Below are 25115 nucleotides of genomic sequence, written 5' to 3' on the forward strand. Positions count from 1 at the left end.
CAGCGGCAGCATCACGTGTGAGTCCCGTGTAGCCAATCAAAACGTAGCCAGGCAGCCAAGTCCACTCTCTTGACTGCCATTGGCTGTATGTCAGGATGTTGACGCTGTGTGAGCCACGTCTTGTCACTCAGTACCTTAAAATAATGCAGCAGCATGTCAAGCATTTATAAATACGCTTAGGATTAACGTCGATCTCAAAAATGTCTCGGCACCTATTGTTATATTAATAAATGAGCTGGTCGACCTGAGTGTAGAGTTCGAAGATTCTAATAGGCTTACTGATGTGTTTCAGTCATGGTGGTGATATCTGGTGCAAGCAGGCGAGCTAGCTCCAGCCGGGTGACCGTGCTTCTCTTGTTGCTACATTTCTGCCAACTAGCGACTATCCTTGGCTACCAGGTGAGTTATGCTGGCATTTAGCTAGCATAGGGTTTTCCTGTGGTTTGCTTTCACACCGCTTTCCACAACTGTAGGTGTGCTCCTTGTTGATAATTATGAAAATATGTTTTGTATTAATATTAAGTTGGAATTTAGGTTTTAACTAGAAAAGTGCAGTTTCTGGGGAAACTGCGTGGGTAAGCAGGAAGAGTGACAGTGGTGCTTGGGAGAGAATCTCCAGAAAGTAGTGGTCAAACAAATGCTTTTTCCTCAATGACAGTAAGTCCGATGTAGCATGAGAAAGGTAAGGCTTTGGGCTTTCAAACTGTGCAAAAAATTATTTTTCAACTCCCAAAAATTCTTTCCCTAGAGCGAGTTTAAAAAAAAAAAAAAAAAAAAAAAGTGTGTTTCTCCTTCTCTCCCCAGCTTGTGGGTTCTAGATATAATGGGAGTCTATGGGGGAGAGAGCTGGCACTCCTGCCTCGTTAAGTGTCACCGTTTAAAAAGTTGAAGCTACTTTGCTTTTGTATTTACATTTTTCAGCAAAGCAAAGCAAAACTAGTTTCCCTACTACTTTACCCGAATTTATGCATGTGGAGTGAAAATTGTGGCCAGGGGAGCAAGTAAAAGACCAAATTTTCAGACGATTGTTCAGAGCTGCTGCACTCTAACCGTGATGTCACTCACTCTGGCACTCCGAACATTCCCCCATTCATTAGTGTGTATTGCGTCCGAAATTCCGACTTCAAACTGGAATTGCGGAAAGTCGGAGCACTTTGAAAATTTTCCGTAAAATTGGAATTTCGAGAATTCCGTGAGTCAGAATACTAGCGTATACAGAATACAGAGTAATAGCAAACCTCTCCCAATCGGGCCGCACATTTTTCCAATTCATTGTGTGGGCCTAAAACGAAAGCTGCAGGAGGAGTTACGGGCCCAAAAACGTACGGAATAATAAAGAAAGAAATAGTAGGAAGAACGTGAGTGTGCAAGCTGCCAGCCTGCCCATTAATTAATTCAGAATAGCTGTCCCACGTAGAGTGTGACGGGCTCGGGACCCGTCGGCTCGAACCGGGTACGAACAAAAATTTAGAAGCTATGTAGGGGTTCTGTCACGGTGGTGTTATTATAGTTAAAACTCCAGTGATTGATAGATAGACCTAAATAAAACCTGAATAATTATATAAATAAATCTAGATCACTAAACATCAAACTCAAAATAATGAAGAAATAAATCTGTAACTGAACATCAACCAAAATGTAAAGAAATTTAGTATGTAAAATAACTTAATGTTTTTGGAGCAATTTTTCCCCTCAGAGTGAGTTATTCCAGTTAATTCATTCATTAATTTTCCAAATCGGTTGCTGGAGTCTGTCCCAGCGCTTGGGCGACTTCTATGTACATGTGTATATGGCTTAAAGGGGGAGTCCATCCATTTTAAAAAATTTAATTTTATTTCCCTCTCCCCTGTGCTGTAAATGTAAAGGTGCAAGTAGTGGTGCTATCTTGCTCTCATTGTTACTGAGTGCTGGATACTGGCTGGATGCTCCAAATGCTAACCGTTAGCCTCCTGCCACTGAGGTGGTCTGTTTAACATTCCTAGCTAACATTCTTAAAAAAAAAAAAAAAAATGCTTTTATCCACTCAAAGAAGGTTTAATATCACTTAACAAGTGTCACTTTACAAAACTAAAATGCAGGTACCACTACTGAGTGCACACTGGCAATACTTTTGCTAGAATGACACTTTAAAACTATATTTGTCCTGTTTTCAATATCTTTAAAGATCCAATAACATCTGCAGTTCCTCAGTGATACCCACCAGATGTAGTGATGTATCATGTGCGTGTGTATGATAGGTTTGGGGGGAAAATCGATTCACTTAAGTATCACGTTTTTTTGTTTGTTTTTTTTTTACTGTTTTTTAAAATTGTTTATTATTATTATTATTATTATTATTATTATTATTATTATTACTGAATCCAAGTATGTCATGCTAGGTTGTCGGCAAGGGTGGTAAATAACGCTCCTAAGTTCAGTTAAATTTTGGCGAGGGAAAAAACTGGCCTGGCCATTTTCTGTGGGGCCCCTTGACGTTAAAATATCTGGATGAAAATCGGTTCTCTAAGCACCCAGAGGTCTCCCCTTTGCAGACATGAAATGGTGTGGTTCAAGTGAATTTTCACTTTTTCCACTGGCAAATTTTGCCCTATGAAACAAGCAAATTTTCACTTGTTTCAAGTGAATTTTCACTTGAAACAAGTGAAAATTGTCTAAAAACAATTTACCTCTGAGGTGATCATGTGTTATTTTAAGTGTAATGAGATATTTTGACTAGAAATAAGACATTTTTGACTTGAAATAAGACAAATAATCTTGGTAAGATTTTGCGTTTTTGCAGTGTTGATGTCACTGTATAAAATGATCTATAGTGACCTCTAGGATAATCACAGCTTCATGAAACTTGACAATCACAAACTAGAGGAGAATTCACAAAACAAAATCCCAATAAATCATAATATCGAATCGCAATACTTGTAGAATCACAATATTTAAGAGTCAGAACCCAAGTATCATGATAGCACAGAATCGGGAGATAAGCTTATTGTCCCAGCCCTAGTGTATAAACATCAGAACAAAGGATATTTGCACTGCAGCTGTATGCCTCTGTGCAGTCTCACTCTGCCCTCACCGTGGTGGAGAATACTGAAGGAGGAGGTGGTGACGGGGAGGCCGTGGTGGATGATGAGGAACAAGAAGAAAAAAACTTGGAGGTGGTCCAACCTACTGATCAATGGCAGACACTTAAACCAGGTAATATTCTGTGGTGTACTGGAACTGACTTTAGGGGCCCTATCTTGTGCCAGAGTCCCTAAACCCATTATTTGGGGATTTAGCATTGCGTAAGAGGCGTTCCCCCGCAAAAGTTGCTATCTTGCACACCTGCTGTTATCCGTAAAAACACCTGCGCTACCCGCTATACTATGCATAAGCGTGGTTTGGGCGTTATGCCAGTTAAACCAATCAGTGTGCCAGGTGCCATTGCCTTTAAGGGCAGGCTGCATCTTGTTGCTGCCACCTTTTTACCTGTGTTGGATTATGGTGATGTTTTATATATGTATGCCTCTGGTCAGTGTCTTCATATGTTTGAGACAGTGTACCATGCATCCTTGAGCTTCATTACAAACTGTAAAGCTCTTACTCACCACTGTGAATTATACCCACGGGTAGGTTGGCCAGCTCTGGCAACCCATAGGTTCACACATTGGTGCATTTTTATTTATAAGGCTATTCTTGAGCTGCTTCCGCCCTATCTATGTGATCTCATTTCACAGAAAAACACCGGACTGTACTCTCTGTGTTCACAGGAATTCTTTCTGCTCTCTGTCCCTAATGTCCAGACTGAAATTGGGAAGAGGGCTTTCAGTTATTCTGCTCCCTCGACATGGAATTTGTTGCAGAGTGAACTAAAACTAAAGGACTTGGTGTCAATGAATGTTTTTAAATCTATAATGAGAGATTGTGAATTGAGGTCAATTGAATGTCGTTGTTTTTAGCACCTCAGTGTTTATATTAGTCTCCCAGAAAGCTCTGTTTTATTCCTCTTTTGACTTGGTTGTATTGTACTGTCGTGTTGTATTGTTTTTATTGTAGTGATTTTCTCTTGTGATTTTAACTCTTTCTGACCGTCCTGGCCAGGTCTCTCTTGAAAAAGAGATTTTTAATCTCAATGGGACTTACCTGGTTAAATAAAGGTTAATTAATTAATTAATTATCCCAAATCTGCAAACCGAAACCCGTGATGGAGAGAGGAGCTAGTGATGTACCTACTGGCATGTCGGACTTTGCTGGCAGTAACTGCAGTTATAGCCGAGCTTACGGCAGATTGGGTCATGCCTCCAGTTGAGCTGAGTGGGTGTTGGAATGACCCACTAGCATAGAAAAGTAGTGCCACAGTAACCCTAACAGCAAGGGGCAAGGCATACGGACAGCTGGCAGCGGTGTCTACATCATCTGCAACCAGGTGACATAATTCCATCACTGCCTGACAGGAGAGGTGCAGCTTTGTGGAGCCTCATGTGCACGTCCACGTGTCCAAGTGGACGCGCATTGAAGCCGCCCGGGCGCACTCTTGTAAAAGCCCAAATGGGATAGCGGGTGGTCCTGAGGACCCGCTATCCGCTTTCCCTAAAGTATGTGGTCAAGATAGCAATTGTAGGGAAAGCGCATAAAACACACCTACGAGCACACGTCCAGGCACAAATAACGGAGTCGGCATAATGTATAGCGGGTAGTGTGGGCGGAAGATACCGTTTAGGGATAGTGGAAGCTGCTAAATGTGCAGTTCACGGGTAGCGGGTAGTGGCAACAGGTAGCGGGTGGCACAAGATAGGGCCCTCTGTCTCTCCTGCTTGGTTACAAAAAAACATCTGTTTACACCGTGATCTGTGCGTGTGTGCGTGTGTGCGTGTGTGTGTGTGTGTGTGTGTGTGTGTGTGTGCGCGCACCCACAGGCCAGGCAGTACCCACAGGCTCTCATGTAAGACTGAATCTCCAGACAGGCCAGAGGGAGGTGAGACTGGGAGAGGAGCAGCTTAAATACTGGAGTCACAAGCACAGGTATGGCAGCGCAATGACACCCAAAAGCTTTTTTGTAGACTTTTTTGTAGACTTTTCTGTGCTTGGTGGTGGGGCCGCCTTGCTATGACGACTCCACCGACGGCGAGGTGGTACTCAATTGTAATGGAAAACCAGCAAAACCGTGAAAATAGTGAAAATAGTGAAATAGTGAAATAGTATCATATGTTGCTCTGTGCTTCATTGGCCTGCTAATCTACAATGCTGTATATTCCATAGTGCAGAAATATGGGTTCCAAATCACACTTCCGAATTACTTTCACAAATAAGCGTAATTACACAAAAAATGGGTACTAAGACTTGTTGTTTTTCATATTGGCATAATCCACTACTTTGTTGGTGTTGGGGTTTGTGCTAAAAGTGTTACATTGTGACCTGTTTTGCTGCCTTATGGAAGTGAATGGAGAGATAGAAATACAGTATTGTGGAATAGCAGTCCAGGGGAGTAACTAATGATGATACTTCACCACTGTGTGCACCACGTGGATGATATGGATATTGTTGAGTTGAAGCTGTCCGCCAACCCATATTTTCTGTCTGTTTATTTATGTTAAAATGTGGTATTGTGGCACTTCATAGCATTATTTTTAAGCATTGACAATTAATATTCAAAATAAATTTTCTTGCCATAAAATTCCGAGTTTTTAGTGCTTGCTCTAGAATTTTCTGGTCAGCATGGAAATGAATATGAATATCAGCATTTACACCACCTTTCAACGGTAAAATTCTCCACTGAAACCCCAAATACTGAAATGAATTGATGATAGCTGCCCTACAGGGCTAGGTGACCCCATGTCCGCCTCTCTATCTGGTTTTGAGTCTATTTCGCCTTGTCTTCCACTTTCACCTATTTGTCTATTGCCCTCTATACACTGTATGATTTTTGGCTGTCCCAGACCAAACGTGACCATTGTCAAAGAAACATGGTGATATCTTTGGTCTTGGCTCCAAAACGGTGGTCCTACGCTGCACTGTGAGAGGTTCAGAGATGGCAGTTGTCATGGTCTTGAGACCAAAGATAGCCTGGGACAAAAGACTGTCACTGTCAGAAATTTGGGATAACCATCTCACAGTGTGACCGCTCCTACAATCTACAGCTACTAACCAACCAATAGGAAAGCAGCATGAAATGACGCACTGAACAACACTGGTGCCAAACACAGTGATGAAGTGAAACGAGCAAGAAGAAGAGTTTGGGACTTGAACAAAGAAGAAACTCTTGTCGAGTTGTGGCAGCAGAAGCCTTGTTCATGTCATGTGTCCTCCAGCTGTGACCATAACCGCTCCAAGAAGGACGCAGCATGGAAGAAATAGTGGAGGAATTGCAGATCCCGGTTGAGTAACAAGCTCGGCTAACAAACATAAACACACACACCACGGTTAAAGTTCAATCTTTTTGTCCACCCACAAAACTTAGTTAAACTTTATGTTTAATAATGTGACAAACTATGTTGAGTTTCACAGTGGAGAAGTAATAACCAGAGCGGCGTCTTTGCGCACTCAGTATGGGAAGCTATTCCATCTTTGCCTTTCCATTGTGTCTTTGCCTGCAGTGTGATCATCGTTCAGTCTTCATACATCAAATTTGGGTATCATAGCCAAGCTAGATCCATTGTTTGCATTAAACTTAAAAGATTGCTGAAATCACACAGTGTGTAGCCGGCTTATGTTGATGTCTCTTGTGTAGGCAGGAGGAAGAGGAGATTCCGCCCTCCTTCAAGGCTGATGAATTAAAACAGGCCCTGAAAAGGATGAAAGAAGACTTGAGCCCAGAGAGCAAAGATACAGACCAACAGGTACCGCATCATATCCTGTGTGTATACTACTTGTATAATACTTACATCATAATAACCTGGAATATTGTTTTTTCTTAATGTTTGTGACACCTTCCGAGATAAAGTCATTGCACTTGTGTTTTGCACTCAGTTGGCCTCAATTATCAAGCAGCTCATCAAGTTCATGAATTTGGCATCCTTATGTTTTTTCAAAGTGAAAATACAGACGTATGTGGACAATACTGTTATGTACGTGTATGGCAAAGCAAAACAGCAAGTGCGCTATAAGCTAACATCAGTTGGTCAATGTTTTCAGCTGGCTTACAGTTTGGCTACACTGAACACATAATGCATCCGGTCCATTTGCAGAGTGGGCCTGCAAGTTTTCCTGATGACTGAGAATGTCAGTCCTTATCTTCCTTCTTGTTGTATGTCACGCTCTCTGTAGGACTCAGTATTATCTCAGTTTCGCTCCCTAGAAGAGTTAAAGAAAGACATGGCTCAACTGGATGTGCTGGTGGAGACAGATACTCAGGTACAGTAATCTAAACATGTAACAGGACAGCTACTTTTGACTTCCCTTAATGCCCATTGATTGGCACCACCTACACTAGGAAATTGACTTTGTAATCTCTTATTTTGTCTCTTGTTTACCACAAATTTGGAAAAAGCAGTGTCTGTTATAAATATTGTTTAGTGTGATTTGTGAGAATATAGTCCAGACATGTTTTGCTATCATTGATTTAGCCCTATTTCATAGAGCTGAGTTGAAATCAGTCAGGAGTTTGTGTATGATCCTTATTTTTATTTGCAATGCAATTTTTTTTCACAGTTGTAAGCTGTAAGTTATACACTTGCTAAGTTGTAAAAGTATCCTACAGCTAGTTACCATTTACCATTATTTACTAGGGGTGCTCCATCGCAGGTACCTCACGATTTGATTCGATTTCGATTATGGGAGCTTCGATTTTTCGATTATAGCGATTGTCGATTCAATGCGATTATTGGTGCCACGATTCTTCAATTATTGCGATTTTTACAGCTATTTTCCATGCAAGACTGATTTTGTGTTAATCTGTGGCTAGCTTTGTAAATAAATAAATAGCCCATAAATTAACTCATGTCACTCTCAAAAGAAAGATTTTTTGAACATTTGACTAGGAATTATTTTTCAAAGACACAAAATATTTTGACTATGTAATCTGGGAGTAGCTCCCAACATTTAACCCAACATGGCCATAGAGCACAGCCCCATCTAGGGGCCAGTGAAAGAACTGCATAAGCCAGTTCCATCATAACAAAGAGTAACTCAAAATTTGGTCCACAGGCACTACAGTACACCACTGACTATAATTTATTTATTTATTTATTTCTAATCTATAATTTATCGTGTTGCGAAAGTACTTGACGGTGGCGTTCGTTTCGTGGGTGGAGATAAAAGGCCGGCGGATCAGGAGGGGGCTTGTCTGTAAAGTCTGGTTTGACGTGCAGCTTCATATGGGACGCAGGGCGAACGAGGGCAACCGCAAATTAAAGGCCGACTCCTTCAGCATTCACCACGACGAAAATGGCCTAAAATATGTCACCGTGTCTTTCAACGAATGCACAAAAAAATCACAAAGATGCAGCCGAAAAAAAACATAGAAAGCCTGCGAGGATTCATATATGAGCATCCGGGTAACCCACTGTGTCCGGTGGCCTCCCTGGAGGAATAGCCTACCTCTCCCTGCTGCCTCCTGATCCACCTGCCTTTTATCTCCACCCAAAGCGGACACAGTGTGACAGCGCCAATGTATGGTAAATTAACAGTATACTTTAATTATTATTGTTATGGTTACAACCGATGTTAGGCATACGTTTGCGCTAAAACACACCTGTCACGAAACGCACGCCATCGTCCCTGCAAAGAGGAGTCCAAACATAATTGAACACTATTTTAACAATTGCACTATTAATGGAAATATCCAATTCAACATTAACAAGCCCAAATAGCCTGATGTGACATGATGATGGCACTAGATGAAAAAGCTATCTTACCGTCTGCGCTCTGTGCATTCTGTCCACTCTATCTTGCTTGGTGGAAGAATGAATAGTTCTCAATTTTATTGTTGCATTATTACCAATAAATGATAGATTTTTTTCTTGTGTGTTTATTTTATGGGCTATATGTAGGGTAACCGTTTTATAAAAGCAATAAGCCTCTTGAAGCCGTGAGTTACAGTGATTTTACAACGGCTTTCTGTTTGCTATGGTCCCACCTACTAAACTGTCCGGGTGGCGCACGCGTTACCTTTTGTTCCGGGTACCCCTTTTTTTCCGGGCTTGGTGGAAAAGAATCGACGTGAAAAAATCGATGCAAATTGATGCACGAAAGCATTGCAATGAATCGCGATTTCGATGAATCTAACCCACCACTATTATTTACCTTTACCGACATTACCATGAGGCTGAGAGAGATGTTTCTTATTCACCTGACCAGTAGAGTTTTTTTTTTTTTTTTTTGACTTTGGATCTGTTGAATCAATTGTTGTGGTGTTGTCTAGGTCATGAGGCGCCTGCTGACCCAGTTCAATAGCACCAACTCCACCACAGAACATAGACTGAACATCCTGCTGGAACTGGAGTATCTGGTACATCAGGTACATCAGTTGAACACACACACATCCTTTTCAACTGCCAAGGCTCAGCCAGAACTTTCCGTAAACTGGGACTTTTGGGAACCCATGAAGGTCAAGGCACACCTTTATTTAGGTTTCCACTGTATGGAGAACCAATCATGATGGGTATGAAGTGCATTCTAAAAATATCTTGGTCTTTCTGTATTCCTTCTCCATTTGTTTCACAGTATGGCTTTGCACTCAACGGCCAGCTCTCCCAAATGCTGTGAAATTTTTATATGTATTCCCCCAAATTCTGTAAAACTCCAGTCAAACCATTAAACACAGAGGGTCTGATCGAAACTAAATACACTGAAAAAAATCCAATCTTCCAGGCAGCCTCTGGGGCGGTATTCTCATTTGTTAAAATCTGATCAGGGCAAATCAAATAACCAATCACCTCAAGGAAATGTCACAATCTCAGTTCAGTCATGTGTTGTCCACACAAATGTGCACCACTGCCGTGTACAAATGATGCATGAGTGTGCATGAGGGTAGGAGCGTCTTGGATGAAGTACTGAATCTCAGGTCGGTGCTGTTTTAGCTGATTGAGTTCAGTTTTTGACAAAAGTCCCCCCACTCTAAAAAGTTACCTGCACAAGCTTTACAATGGAGTCAAACAGTCAAACACATCAAAACCGTTACATCAGGCTGTTACATAGCCCTTTAATCAGGCATGTTATGGAAGTGTTGTCAAATCGGTGCTGACTAATGGTTCCCAGTTCTCACATTTTAGTATCAGCTCCCAAGCAGGTCCAAAATTAGGTTCAAGGAACTTTGGAAACAATTCCAGAACCCATGAAACAGACATCATGGCATGGCACACCTTGCTAAGTTCATACAGTCAAAAAAGACAAATAGCTGCAGCTACTTTGAGGACCATTGTCTCAAACTGTAATAGTTAACCCACTAACTGTGTGTGTGTGTGTGTGTGTGTGTGTGTGTGTGTGTGTGTGTGTGTGTGTGTGTGTTAGGTAGATAACGCCCGGACCCTGTGCTCCATGGGGGGTCTCTCTATCATTCTAGCCGGTCTTAACAGCTCTGACTCCAGATTACAAGAAAGCTCTGCTTTTGTTCTGGGATCTGCTCTTGCCAGGTATGAAGGATAACAACAACCTATTAACTACATCACTCTGTATCTGCACACTATCAAACTGCATCACTGCTATAGCTGTACACACTCAAACTATGCTGTGGTACATTACTCCTTGGCAAAAAAATCATTTTTACAATGCACATTCTTTTCAAGTGAAAAGTAGTTTGTTGTTGTTTGTTGTTGTTTTTTTTTTGTTCATTAACCTTTTTTTAACCAAGAAGGTCTCACTGAGATTAAAATCACTTTGACAGGAGTGTCCTGGCCAAGACGGCAGCAAAACAGTTAACATGTTTCCACAACTAGCATAAGTGACTATACATAAAGAACTGTGTATATATGAGTGAAATGTCTCACTATGGGAAGCAAGCCTCACTGCGACCCTTAGAAGCACTTATCTCATTCCGCAAATCCTGATTGGCTGGTGAACCTGTCTGCCCGCATCAGGTGGACTAGTGCCACTAGTGACATTGTTACACCATTCAAGCTAAGCAACCTCTTCTCACCCACCCAAGCAAGAAGGGTTGTCCGGTGAGACATCTCACTCATATTAATCAAAGAACCGGGGTTATGGATCATAACCTTAAGTTCTTTTTCATAATATTTGTTTCAATGTCTCACTACGGGAAGTGGTAGCTCCTGTATTTCTAGACAAGCTCATCTAGCATCCACAAAACTACAAGGGAGAGACTCCGGTTAGGACTCCCATGACCGTGCGTGCCATGCACGGGGCTGAGACATCAACATGTAAAAGCGGACAAAAGTGAGAGGCAAGGACCAGCTCGCTGCAGCACCAATGTCCTGAACAGACACTTGCCTGAATGCATCCACGATGCAGCCATGCCACGAGTCGAGTGCGCCCACAGACCTGTGAGAGGCCTCCACCACCCAGTGGGAGAGGCGTTGCTTTGTGATAGGTTTTCCTTTATATGGATTAGTCCAAGAAACAAACTACTCAGCCTGAAGCTCCAAGTCTTATCCATGTAAATGCGCACAACATGAACTGGTCAATAGGAGATCAATAGGAGAACATGAACCAACCACTTTAGGCACAAAGGCCGGGTTAGGCTTCAGCCTTAGGCTGTTAGGCTTCATCTGTACATCACCTGGGGCAAACTGAGCGCATGAAGGGTGTACCAAGAGTGCATGGTTATCGCTAACCTGTTTTGCCAAGGCCAGAGCAAGTAACAACATTGTCTTCAAAGATGTTTCAAGCCTGCTTCAAGCCTCCAGTTCTTCAAAAGGAGGGCCCATCAGCCCTTCCAGAACAAATCCCATGGAGGCACCAGTTGTCTGGAGACCGGCAGAATCCTGCGCACTCCCTTCATAAAACAGCATGACAGTGGGTGCTGGCTCGCCGTTTTATCCCAAAATCCCACATTGCAGGTAGCAATATCTGCCACATACACTTTTACCATGGAAAAGGCTTTCCATTTGTCAATCAGGTCCTGCAAGAATGATAAAATCATTCCCACCAAACACTGATAAGGTGTCACCCCTTGTGACACTATTCCTCAAATACTCTCCGTTTACAGTCATAAAGAGACCAAGTGTAAGAGAACCTAGCATTCGGAATAGTGGAATTTTCCTCCTGTGGGACTCCCACAGTTGTCATATCTAGCCACTCACGGGCCAAGCCAGTGCCAGGTGCTCTGGGTGTGCGTGGAACAGCATCCCTCCCCCCACGACAGCAGGTCCCTGTGCAGCCGTCGTTGCCAAGGCTGAGCATGCAGTATCTGATAAAACTCTGCTAACCAGTGCATGGCAGCCCAATAAGGAGAATCATGCACCCGACCGTAGCACGTCCAAATTTTTTTCACGACTTCAGGTTATATAGTCAATTCCCCATAAATCGGCCCACCCCTGGACAGCAGGTCTGCACCTCTGTTCAAGCCCCCGGGATGTGCATCGTTCTCAGGGAGAGGAAACACTCTGTTCCTGAGGATCAGTCTGCGTGCCAGCTTGTGTAACTGATGGGAGTGCAGATCCCCTTGACGGTTGATATAAGCCACTGTAGTTGTATTGTCTGTCCAGATATGTCACTGAGCGGATGCCCTGTCGTCTCAGTGGAGTGATGGCCGCTTCCGTGCACCACACAAACACTCTCAGACTGAGAGACAGGCCAAAAGGAAGAATGTGGTACTCATAACACACCCCCTGGATAGCAAATCTCAGATACTTTCTGTGTAGGGGGTAAATGGGGATGCGTAAGTGGAGGTGAACTAATTGTTTTGCCTTACTAGACGTAAGAGGGATGCGTGTGTAAGCATCCTGAATTTGTATTCCCTGAGAAATTTGTTCAGAGCCTGTAGATCCAGGACAAGAAAATTCCCAGGAGTAAAAAACACTCTAATTTTGTGCGGGAGGGACGACAGATATAGCTCTTTTGTTTAACAGCAGATTTCTTCCTGTAAAACACGATCTGATTCTCCCTGAGCCTGGGAATGTATTATGCCAGAGAACTGTATCTGTATCCCTGTAAAATCATGCGTGAAAGCCAGGGTGATGCAGGAAGTACCTACATTGCAGCTCTCTTCTCGTCACAAGAGGCCCCGACAACGGTGTTGTCTTGAGGTGAGGTTTGACTATGGCCCCTGGACAACACTGTGTGTTCGCTGGGCAACATAGCAGAACCAGGATTGCTCATGTTCCCTGCTCGGGAGAAGCCACAGCTATTTGCGGGAAGGGAGTTAGGGTTAGTTTGGTCATTAATTTTTTGTTTTGGCTTTTTATTGGCTGCGCCCTCAGCCTTTGGCCTGCTGCAACAGCGGGGCAACATTTTTTTTGAAAATATGTACATGTGTACAGCTAAACCCTCTGCAGCACTGTCTCGGCTCGCTCTGGCACGGTCAATGGTGGCTGGAGGTCGGGGGTCTGAGGAGCCCGAGAAGTACACTGGGAAGCCAAACAGCTTGGACTTTCAATGTACCTGCCATCTCCATTAGACAGGGGAGGAGTTGCCTGTTCGTGCTCCTAGTCAAGGGCAGCCTTTTTCCTTAGTAACAGGATCCGGTCGCCTCTGTTACAACAGCAGGCCAGGGGATTTCCAGCTTTTCCTCCACGTGTTTGCATACATCAAGTAGATCAGTGGGAGAGGGGAAGCCAGTGTGCTCCTCTTATCTCCGTCCTCAGGAGCGGTGAGGGATCCGGGCTTTGCAGCTCCTGGAGTGATGAAGATTTCGCTCTCCTCTTCATCCACTGAAATGAGGATATCAGATGAGTTATCTTCATTGTCCCCCTATTCCAGAAGTAGGATGTCTTCTTCATGAGAAGAGACCACGGCTAGGTCAGCCTGCGTACCCCAGCTGGCGCTAAGTGGCGATATTTCCTCCGCCAGACTGCGTCTCTCCTGCAGGCTTGACAGCATGGTCGCCGGTGGGGAGATAGGGGTCAAGTCCACTCAGGCTAGTTTCCAAGCTAAGCGTCTGTGGAGACTCTTCATGGTCGAGGCTGCACAGTGTGGAAATGAGCTGGGAACATCGATAGCCTAGCGTGTTCCAGCCCCAAGCAGCTCAAACAGACCCCCGGTGTGCAGATTTTTCTTGGTTTCCATTCCTCGCGAGCCGGTGTGCAGGCAGGAGCAGAGATGGCTAGCTGGTATGCTAACCGAAGCCAAGAGATCAGCTGGAGTGCTAACGCTCAACGAGACTCGAGCAGCTGTGGTGGGGAGTCAAGAATTGTATTCAAGCCCTGGAAGGCGAGGTAACACAGAGTCCGATCTGGTGTGACCAGAGAAGCAGAGTCCAAAGTCAGCTAGCACCGGCGACAGAAGCTAGGTAAGATCTGTCAGTGGATAGTTAAGCTAGCTAACCTAGACACAAGATTCGCTTCGGGGGTGAAGAGGTTTTTGAATGGCGTAATACTGTCTGCACGCATCATTTATAGTAGGTGGCACTAGTCCACCTGATGCAGGCAGACAGGTTCACCAGCCAATCAGGATTGGTGGAATGAGATAAGTGCTTCTGAGGGTTGCAGCGAGGCTTGCTTCCCATAGTGAGACATCGAAACAAATATTATGAAAGAACTAATAGTTATAAAAAGTATATAGTCACAATCATTATTACTCTGAATAAAAAGGAGCCTGCATCAGTATAAATAAAGAAGACAGGGGCACCCTGGCGGCTCACCAGTTAAGAGCATGCACCATCTACCAGGGCTTAGTCCCAATCGCAGTGTCCGGAGTTTAAATCCGACCTCAGGTCCTTTGCTGCACGTCATCCCCTCTCTCTCCCCTGCCTTTCCTGTCTATCTCTACTGTGACTGTCAAATAAAGCAGAAATGCCGAAAAAATAATCTTTAAAATAAAGAAGACAAGGGAAATATCATGACGTTCATGACACCATTACAGGCAAACCCCCATATACTGAAGAGTAGCTTTAAACGAGCACAGAGGCACAAGAGCATGGATTATAAGATCTGTCTGTTGGAGATTCCAGTCAGAGGAGCTAGCATTTCTGAAAGCCCTTTTTCAAGTTTGGCACACGCTGCAGGCACTGAGAGCAGATAATGGTTTTCAAATCTCATGGAATCACTTCCCACACTTTTTTGTCAATATAATCACTTAAGTACACTGAAAGCAAGAACTTCTTCATAAATAAAAATTAGTAACCTATCCTGGCATATAATACACAATGATGGATTAGAGTTGTACAATTCATAATAAGTGCAAGTGCTCCATGATAAACAGTGTCCAGTGCATGTAAGCTCTTAGACAGGTCATGCTTGCAGACGACATCACCATAATCAATTAATGATTTAACCCTCGCGCAGTGGTAAGGGGTCTTTTCAACCCGCGAGCGCTCGCAAGTGCGTTTTCCGGGTTCTGCGGCGCACCCATGCCTCCCTGTCAGCTCCGGGGCAGAGGTCACGGTCCCATTCGATCCCCCGCCCTACCCCCGGGCCCCCCGACCTACAGACCCCGCTTCTGGAATGTACCAGAAAACACGAGAAAAAAACAAAAATCCCCAAGGCAGTGCGAGGGTTAAAAGAAATGGTAACAGAAATCTACAGAAGCGTATTGCATTCACTTGGGGAAAAAATTGGGTTGTGTGTGGGAGTTGTTGATTCATCATATTGAAATGTCAACTCTGAGATTGTGAGTTCTGATATGATGTTTTGTGAATAAAGTTTTCAGATTTGGCATTTTATCATGGGCGCAAATTTAGGGGGGCTCAGGGGGGACAAGTCCCCCCCAATATTTATAAAAGATAGATAGATATTTATAAAATGTATAATAGATATTTATAAAAATAAGATTTTCCTAGTAAATTGATGCATATAAATGGTAAATGGGTGCATAAAAATCCACCAGAATGCAGGAAATTAATTGTAAGATGCTCAAAATTTCCAGTGGGAGGACCCCCTGACCCCCCGCTAAATGTGTCCCCCCAATGTCTAAGGGAAATTTGCACCGTTGGATTTTATTCATTTAGTTTTCAAATACAGTCACAACATACATATAAATATAACGTTAAACACAAGTTTAACAGTGCACTTTATCAACAACATAAATTTTATGTGACCCACTCATTATTTCACAACATTCACACACATTTTATTTGAGTCTTTTTGTTCCAAGCCTATTTTCTTTCTCTCACTCACACACACAGTTTGTCATACAAACAGGCACACACCTCTGTCACACAAAGGACAAAGATTAGTCACATTTGTGGTGGTGCTGCTGTGATTGGACAACACTGCAAGGTTTCGCAGGATTCACAGGAATTGGTTGAATTTACATTAATTGTTGCAATTGCAGCTTTGTGAAATCCTGAAGAGACTGATTATTACCAAGATTATTGATTTCATCTAGTGAAGAAAAGTGGTCTTCTATTGTGTTTCTGCACATCCTCACCGTGTCTGAGCCCAGCATAACAGCTGTGCTTTTTTCCCTTCTGTCCTGCAGCAACCCAGTGGTTCAGGTGGAAGCTACAGAGAGTGGTGCCCTCCAGAGGCTTTTAACAATACTGGCCACGGTACAACCCATCAATGTCAAGAAAAAGGTGTTAACACATCTGCCCTACATTTCAAGGTGTTTAAACACACACACACATTAGACGTCAGTTGTCAGTTTGTAAATTGTTGTTCTGTCTGTGTATCAGGTTCTGTTTGCACTGGCGTCCCTCCTGCGTCACTTCCCGTACGCCCAGAGTCACTTTGTCTCACATGGTGGGCTCCAGGTCCTGTCAAAGCTGTTTCGAGCGGAAGGAGGTGGACTCCTGCGTGTCCGCATCGTCACCATGCTCTATGACATGATAAGCGAGAAGGTAAAACTAAATCAAAGTTGATTTTAAGCTCATAGAAAAGATGCAACACTTAAGAGTAATGAATTTATCCCTGGTTTTCCATTCCTTTCCCCTGTCATTTGTTTGTCTATTTAGATCCCCATTAACTGCAGTAATGGTAACTGCTACTCATTCTGGGTTCCACATAAACATTTTTACATTTTGCTTGCTTAATACATATAACATTTAGACAACATATATATACATACAGTACAGGCCAAAAGTTTGGACACACCTTCTCATTCAATGCGTTTTCTTTATTTTCATGACTATTTACATTGTAGATTCTCACTGAAGGAATCAAAACTATGAATGAACACATGTGGAGTTATGTACTTAACAAAAAAAGGTGAAATAACTGAAAACATGTTTTATATTCTAGTTTCTTCAAAATAGCCACCCTTTGCTCTGATTACTGCTTTGCACACTCTTGGCATTCTCTATGAGCTTCAAGAGGTAGTCACCTGAAATGGTTTTCACTTCACAGGTGTGCCTTATCAGGGTTAATTAGTGGAATTTCTTGCTTTATCAATGGGGTTGGGACCATCAGTTGTGTTGTGCAGAAGTCAGGTTACTACACAGCCGACAGCCCTATTGGACAACTGTTAAAATTCATATTATGGCAAGAACCAATCAGCTAACTAAAGAAAAACGAGTGGCCATGATTACTTTTAAGAAATGAAGGTCAGTCAGTCCGGAAAATTGCAAAAACTTTAAATGTGTCCCCAAGTGGAGTCGCAAAAACCATCAAGCACTACAACGAAACTGGCACACATGAAGACCGACCCAGGAAAGGAAGACCAAGAGTCACCTCTGCTTCTGAGGACACGTTCATCTGAGTCACCAGCCTCAGAAATCGCAAGTTAACAGCAGCTCAGATCAGAGACCAGATAAATGCCACACAGAGTTCTAGCAGCCGACCCATCTCTAGAACAACTGTTAAGAGGAGACTGCGCCAGTCAGGCCTTCATGGTCAAATAGCTGCTAGGAAACCACTGCTAAGGAGAGGCAACAAGCAGAAGAGATTTGTTTGGGCCAAGAAACACAAGGAATGGACATTAGACCAGTGGAAATCTGTGCTTTGGTCTGATGAGTCCAAATTTGAGATCTTTGGTTCCAACCGCCGTGTCTTTGTGAGACGCAGAAAAGGTGAACGGATGGATTCCACATGCCTGGTTCCCACTGTGAAGCATGGAGGAGGAGGTGTGATGGTGTGGGGGTGTTTTGCTGGTGACACTGTTGGGGATTTATTCAAAATTGAAGGCACGCTGAACCAGCATGGCTACCACAGCATCCTGCAGCGACATGCCATCCCATCCGGTTTGCGTTTAGTTGGACCATCATTTATTTTTCAACAGGACAATGAGCCCAAACACACCTCCAGGCTGTGTAAGGGCTATTTGACCAAGAAGGAGAGTGATGGAGTGCTGCGGCAGATGACCTGGCCTCCACAGTCACCGGACCTGAACCCAATCCAGATGGTTTGGGGTGAGCTGGACCGCAGAGTGAAGGCAAAGGGGCCAACAAGTGCTAAACACCTCTGGGAACTCCTTCAAGACTGTTGGAAAACCATTTCAGGTGACTACCTCTTGAAGCTCATGGAGAGAATGCCAAGAGTGTGCAAAGCAGTAATCAGAGCAAAGGGTGGCTATTTTGAAGAAACTAGAATACAAAACATGTTTTCAGTTATTTCACCTTTTTTTGTTAAGTACATAACTCCACATGTGTTCATTCATAGTTTTGATTCCTTCAGTGAGAATCTACAATGTAAATAGTCATGAAAATAAAGAAAACGCATTGAATGAGGTGTGTCCAAACTTTTGGCCTGTACTGTATGCCAGGCTAGTTTTGCAGCAAATGAAAGCTGCTCGCTACCACTTTGTTTAAATGAGTGTGTGGGACAGATCCTTCAGACTCTTCATTACAAATATTGGGACTCTGGATAGACATGAAGGTAAACTGCGAATTGTCAGGTTTGCGGAGGCATACAACTAATAATTGTAGTTTTTGTTTTTGTTTTTGTTTTTTTTTTGTCCCCATGACTAATGAATGTAACTGCCCTTATCTCTTATCTGAGACATGGACTCATGTTTTTTTCTTTTCCTCCTTCCTCCATCTACTTTGTTTTCATTGTTTGTTTGTTTTTTATTATTTTTGTTGCTTCAGCAGGTTTTTTCACACCACAGAGCTACAGGCTGTCTCATTTACCCTGCCACCATGTCTGGCAGGTGACATGTGCATGGGTGACATTTGCCACCCTGCTGTGGAGTCAGGAGGCAGATGAAGCTGATACACAATCTTGTTTTCTCCACTCCACACAAGGAGTTAATCTCTCAGGCAGGTGAGGACCCACTCCTGGACTCCTCCTACAAGGAGCGTTTGCGTCAGTACTCCGAGGTGTCCCTGGAGCTGGAGCTGGTGGAGGGCGGGTGGTGCTCTCTGGTTCCAGAGCTACTAGAGTCTACTCAGCATGACTGGAGAGAGAAGGTACAGTTTCTTTGAAAAATGTGCAAACTTTTACAACTAACTAAACCCCAACCCCAAACCCAAGCCTGTGTGAAGCTGTGAAAGCTTATGGTGACAGTAGGTCAGGACAGGGGCTGACCTTGTGACTCACCTTAGAGTGCATACCACTTATCAAGGCTGTGTCTTTACCGCAGCGGCCCAGGTTTGATTTCAGCCCAGGCCCTTTGCTGCATGTCGTTGCCTCTCTCTCCCCTGCCTTTTCTGCATCTCTATCACTATTAAAAAATAAACCCAAATGCCAAAGAATTAAAAAGTAGGGTGTGCAGTCCTTGGTGGCAGGTGATGTCATGATCCACTGGGGAGGAACAGATGGTGACATCACCAGCCACCAATGACCAGGCACTCTACTTTTCACCATTAGAGGTCAGGCATCACACAGTTTTGTGTTTGGGGTTAAACTCTTCTCACATTACATGTAGCCTTCAGATAAGACCCAAGTTAGCTCTACCACTCAGCTGCTAAACATTTTGAATTCATTTTATTATTGTTCTTTGATAAACATTATTTGTGTTCAGTTTGATTTCATACGGAAGAAAGTGCTAATCATTGCAGCTACATCTAACCCTATAATGTAAGATGCTGTTATGTTCATTTTTCCTGTGTTTCTTGTAGCTAGTAGATGGACACCAAAACAATTTATGGCACATTCAAATAAGCTGCTCAGGTTTTAAACCAAGATAATTGATCAAATGAGCAAAATATTTGTAATTTTACAAGAAAATGTGCACTAAAAAATGCATTTTTTAAAAAATTGCTTCAATCTAAACATATCACATATCATAAACATATCGGCCTTGTAAAGCTTTCATTGGTTGAGCCCTTCTGTGTGTGCTGTGTATCAGTGGAAGCTGCTCTAAGTGTTGCTGCCATCCTGTCGCAGGCTCTGCGGGCTCTGCTGGCCATGGCTCCAGTGTGTTTGGAACAGTACCGCTCTGACAGCGCTCTGCTGCTCTCTCTGGGCTACCTGAAAGACCAGTACCAGGAACTGGTCCACTCAGAAAGGATTCTGGGAGAGGAGGACAGCTACTTTGGAGAGATCCTGGATCTTCTTCTTGCACTGGAACTCAAAATGAAATGATCTAGAGGCTTGGTGCAGTAGTACTTAAAATATAGAGACCCAACTCTGGGTCCGTCTGTGAAAATTAGCTGGCAGAGGAAAGCGGTTCAGCTGGGAAGGAGGTTGTAGGAGGCATGGAACAATTGAAGCATGGTGATGGACGGTGTTGGCATGATGTCGAGAGAAGTCAAGTTGAGACTCGGCAGCTTACTGCTACCATTGCACGTCTGGAGCAGTGCAACCAGCAACCAAAAGGTGGACAATTTGACAACATTACATGTTGTCTGAAGCAGGGCTTTCCAAACTTCCAAAGCCACCACAGCTCAAGAATAGGTCCAACATAAAACATTTTACTTGAGAACTGACTGATGTGGTGGTTGCCCACGCTTAAAACTGATGTACTTATAATGCACTCAGTGTAGTGGAAGATGCAGATCAAGATACCATTAATCTTCCAAATGTTCTGAACTATAATATCCAGTGACAGAGAGAGAAAAACATCCAAGTTCTCCTAAAAAGTGATGCACATCACTCTGACACAAGGACACAAAAAACTTGACTTGCCAACAAAAAGCTTCACTCAGTGCCAACATTTTGAAGCAATAATAATGACAGCTACTGTAGGTCACGGTGAGAATAGTGAGTAGTGTTTGTGTATAGTATTTTTCAGTTTTCTGACATTTCTAAACATGTTTTTTTTTTTCCATTCTGTCCTTTCATTTTTTTTTCCAAATGGACTTCCCTGTATGAATAAAGAGTTTTATGTAGTTTCTCAAAAATGCCTTTTAAATGACTGTACCAGTGATTTTGCATGTTTAAGAGTATCTGCTACGCCCTTATGAACAACAACTGACCACATAGAGTATCTTGGTTATAGTGGTGAAACCTGCACTGCATCACAAAGTGGTACAACATATTTATCATCATAAAATACACAACAGACAAACTGCAGTATTCAGCTTTAATGAGTGAGTGGATATGGTCTTTTTAATACACACATGAAAGTATGTATGTGAGACAGAGTGGTGCTCAGTTAGAAGAATGTTCATGTTCACAAGTTCCTCTGTGAGCCACAGTCACATCCAGCTTCTTGTCCCTGTAGTGCAAAACAGTATATATCATGACTTAGATCATTACATTTGGATGTCTTGCTGTGTGTGTGTGTGTGTGTGTGTGTGTGTGTGTGTGTGTCACATGCCTGTTGTTCTGGCAGAGAGAACATTTGGTACTGTATGTTATTCCATCGGAGCCACAGACCGGATCATACTCCTTGGTGCAGACTTTTGGAGCATGCTCACAGCCCGACTGGAGACACACACAGTGAGAGAAACAAGAGAGCACTGCAGCTGAGAGGCTGGGAGCAGTCAGCTTTAACATGGAATTTAGTTTCTACTTTAATGACAACACTGAACTTTTGGAAGCTTGGCCTACTGGTCCCTTTAGCTACGACCCAGCAAGAACATCCAGACCAAACTGATCTTACGCTCTGGTAGATACTGAAGTACGGAGGCGTAGTGCATTCACTTAATTTAAAAAAAAAAAAAAAAAAAATGCTGTTTTGCTGAATTAATGAGATAATTCTCTCAGGATTCTGAGGTAGCTGTCTACTGTAAATTCTATTACTCTCTCTCTCTCTCTATATATATATATATATAAATACAGAGAGAGAGAGATTTATATAGATAGATAGGTAGATATACTGCATATATATGTGTGTATGTATATGTATATCTCAATCTAGATATATAGATATGGATGTATACATTTAGTGGTCACTTTATTAGGTCCACCTGTACAATCTAATGCAGTTCAGATCAGCAGCTCTGCCATAAATTCTACCTTTTAACAAAGTTTATAATGTTTAGTAGTTTGCAAATATCTTGTATTGGACTACATTATATTGAGAGGTATTTCTAATTTTTTGTCCTCCATATTTATATACATGGGGGGCGGGGGTCAGTAAAAAGCTCTCAGTAAAATGCAGTCCAGTCCAACAGCAGCACTAACTGTGAGCACAATGCCAAACATAGAAATGAATGAATGAACACCTCTGTTACCGTGACAACAAGAAAAGCTGAGCATTATAGGCAGCAGGAGAGGAAACTTTATGGCAGAACAGTTGTATTGGATTGTATGAGATTGTGCAGGTGCTCTGAGTGTATATACTCTTTAAGTTGTTTTCTTGACTTCAGATCATTTTAATTTTATTTATTTTTCCCATAAAATTGGAGAACATTAAGATCAACTCAGATAAAGTCACAAGTCTCACCTCTCCTTGCTCAGGTTGGCTCACTTCATCTGTCTCTTGACTCCCGTCATCTTCTGACAGAACTAAACACACACATACACCATGTGTCATTAGTCTTTTTTTTTTTTTTTTTTTTTTTTTTTTAAATGTGCAAAATGTCCCCCTGCCCAACCCTCACCATTCACCACACCCCTCTTACAAAACAGAGCTTGTAAGGAATGTTGTCGAGTGGGTTTGTTCACTCTCATGTCTTCCTCTTATTGTTTTTGTCTGTGGAAGCTGCTTTTTTTTTTTTTTTAAAGCCCTCTTTGTTTCTCTGAAAAATAAAATACCAAGACATTCAGGAGATGTTTACATGATGTGGTTGAGACTCTGTTTTGAGTCTACAGACTGGAAGGTTCAGGTCAAGGACACCTGGAGGATGGAGTTCAGGCCACATCAGAATAACACCAGGGAAGTGTGGAATGGCACGAGGAGAATCACCGGTTACAATCAGAGCAGCAGCCATTTGAGACAGGACAGCGTGGCCAGCACCAAGTTAAACCGGTTTGTCAACATGTTTGACCCTGGAGCCCGTGTCCACGCACCAACCATTCACACCTCCCCTTTCCAATGCAACTGGAAAGACTGGATAGGCCCTGATGGTGTGAGCATGAGGGTGCTTCCTCTTTTATTATTTATTTTATCCTGTTAAGAGTGGTTTGTGCTGGATGGAACTGTTGTGACACTTGAATTTTCCTCGGGATTATTCAAGTATTTCTTATCTTAAAACATTTTCATCTCTGCTGTGAAACTGGTTTTCAGGTGGAATCCTGGTCAAATCTCATCAGACACCTTCATTTTCACAGGAACAAAATGTGATTTTTACAGCTCACAGTCTACAGTCTGTTCATATGTGGTGTTAAAAATGAAACTCAGGAAATATAGAATAAGACTGCTACTTCACTTGCAAAAACCTTGGGTGAAAGCATTCAAGTAAATTACACTGACTCATGTCACTAATTGAGGTTTTCTGTATAAGTCAGTAATTTCACTTATACTTAAGTATATTTTTGCTTAAATGTTCCTAAGTATTGTACTTATCAACATTTGAAATCATATCTATTACAGAGAAATTTACAGATTTGACTGGCTCTAATGAAACTTGACCATCATAACTGAAAAATTGTGGCGCCTTCGAGTGACTGGTCGGTCAGCAGACTTAAGAAGAGTAATCTGGTTTTACTTTGTTAGCGCACTGGCGTAATTTCCAGATTTCCTATTAAGAGTATGTAGAACTTTGTATTCCTTTAAAATTTTGTGGAAAACATTGCATTTAACAAAGATATTTTTCTAAAAAGTAATTTGATGACATGTACTCCAAGTACATTTTGAATGAGCTATTTGTTACTTTTACTGAATTCATTTTTTGTTTCATTCGTACTTCTACTTAAGTAATATATAGGCAAAGTAACAATACTTCTACTTGAGTAGAAATTTCCAGCACTCTTCCCACCACTGGTGAAAATTATGGATTTACCAATATTAATTCTTCAAGGCCAATACCAATACTGATATTGGTACTGATTATTAGTAATCAAGGACATTGATGAGGGACATTTTGACAATGTAAGTCTAAAGATTGCAGTGTCAAAATTTACAGTAATAGCAGAAACATCAACACAAACCTTGCTTTGAAGTGCCATTGTTATATAAGGGGGAAAAAATGAAAAAAAAAAAAAAAAAAAAAAACACTGAAAATTAAGAGGGGAAATACCCTGGGGGGAAAAAACATGATTAATTTTCATTAAGGAAAAAAAACTTTATTGCTAGTGGAAATCCCGAGACTGAGAAATGATTCACTAGGCAACAACCAGGCATCAATGTGAAGGAAAATTATATATTTTGAGAGAAAATAAATTCATTTACACATTTGCCGTTAAAGACCCCATTCTCATATAACTTGCAAGTTTGGTAGCATCTACTAAGATGTCTGGTATGAATTTACGTCAAATGTGTGTGTACAAATATGAGTGACATGAGTACTTCTCCAATCAAATCCAGAAAAGTCAAATGTTCTTACTCCTCCTAGTAGTAATGAAGCAGCAGTAAGTAACTCACCAGACAGAGAGAGCAGCAGCACAGAACAGAGCAGCACAAGCAGCTTCATGGCTTCTGGGAGTCAAGCCCAGTGTGTGCGTGTGACTGTGCAGCAGGTGAGTTTCACACATCAGCTGTCTTCTGATTGGCTGAGCTGTAAAGGTGTGGTGAGTTCACCAGGGTCAGGGCCAAGGCTTCAATAACTCTGTTTATTTACAGTTAAGTCCATAAGTATTTGGACAGTGAAATCCATTGTGGTGGTGTACGAGGGCAAAATTATGAATATTGTGTCACCGTCCAAATACTTACAGACAACTGTATATGAACCTAGCTCTGCCATCCAAATACTGACTTACAACCTTTTCATATTAGTATGTGTT

General features: G+C 42.3%; 2 protein-coding genes across 2 annotated transcripts; one reads left to right on the forward strand and one right to left on the reverse strand.

Moving 5' to 3' along the window:
• Positions 1-21362, forward strand: sil1 (SIL1 nucleotide exchange factor). Its single transcript, XM_030062337.1, has 12 exons — positions 1-17; positions 293-399; positions 3054-3192; positions 4893-4998; positions 6704-6812; positions 7240-7326; positions 9335-9430; positions 10423-10544; positions 16447-16543; positions 16643-16807; positions 19148-19312; positions 20232-21362. The coding sequence occupies exons 2-12, from the start codon at positions 295-297 to the stop codon at positions 20427-20429; spliced, it is 1389 nt and encodes a 462-aa protein (XP_029918197.1). The 5' UTR covers positions 1-17; positions 293-294; the 3' UTR covers positions 20430-21362.
• LOC115366749 (serine protease inhibitor Kazal-type 1) lies at positions 21356-24824 on the reverse strand. The gene is made up of 4 exons (XM_030062338.1): positions 24757-24824; positions 22678-22739; positions 21607-21713; positions 21356-21504 (listed from the first exon to the last, which is right to left on the reverse strand). The coding sequence occupies exons 1-4, from the start codon at positions 24803-24805 to the stop codon at positions 21438-21440; spliced, it is 285 nt and encodes a 94-aa protein (XP_029918198.1). The 5' UTR covers positions 24806-24824; the 3' UTR covers positions 21356-21437.
• Positions 24825-25115: the final 291 nt, after the last annotated feature.

This window comes from Myripristis murdjan, chromosome 10 (assembly GCF_902150065.1).
Source record: "Myripristis murdjan chromosome 10, fMyrMur1.1, whole genome shotgun sequence".
Classification (NCBI taxonomy): domain Eukaryota; kingdom Metazoa; phylum Chordata; class Actinopteri; order Holocentriformes; family Holocentridae; genus Myripristis; species Myripristis murdjan.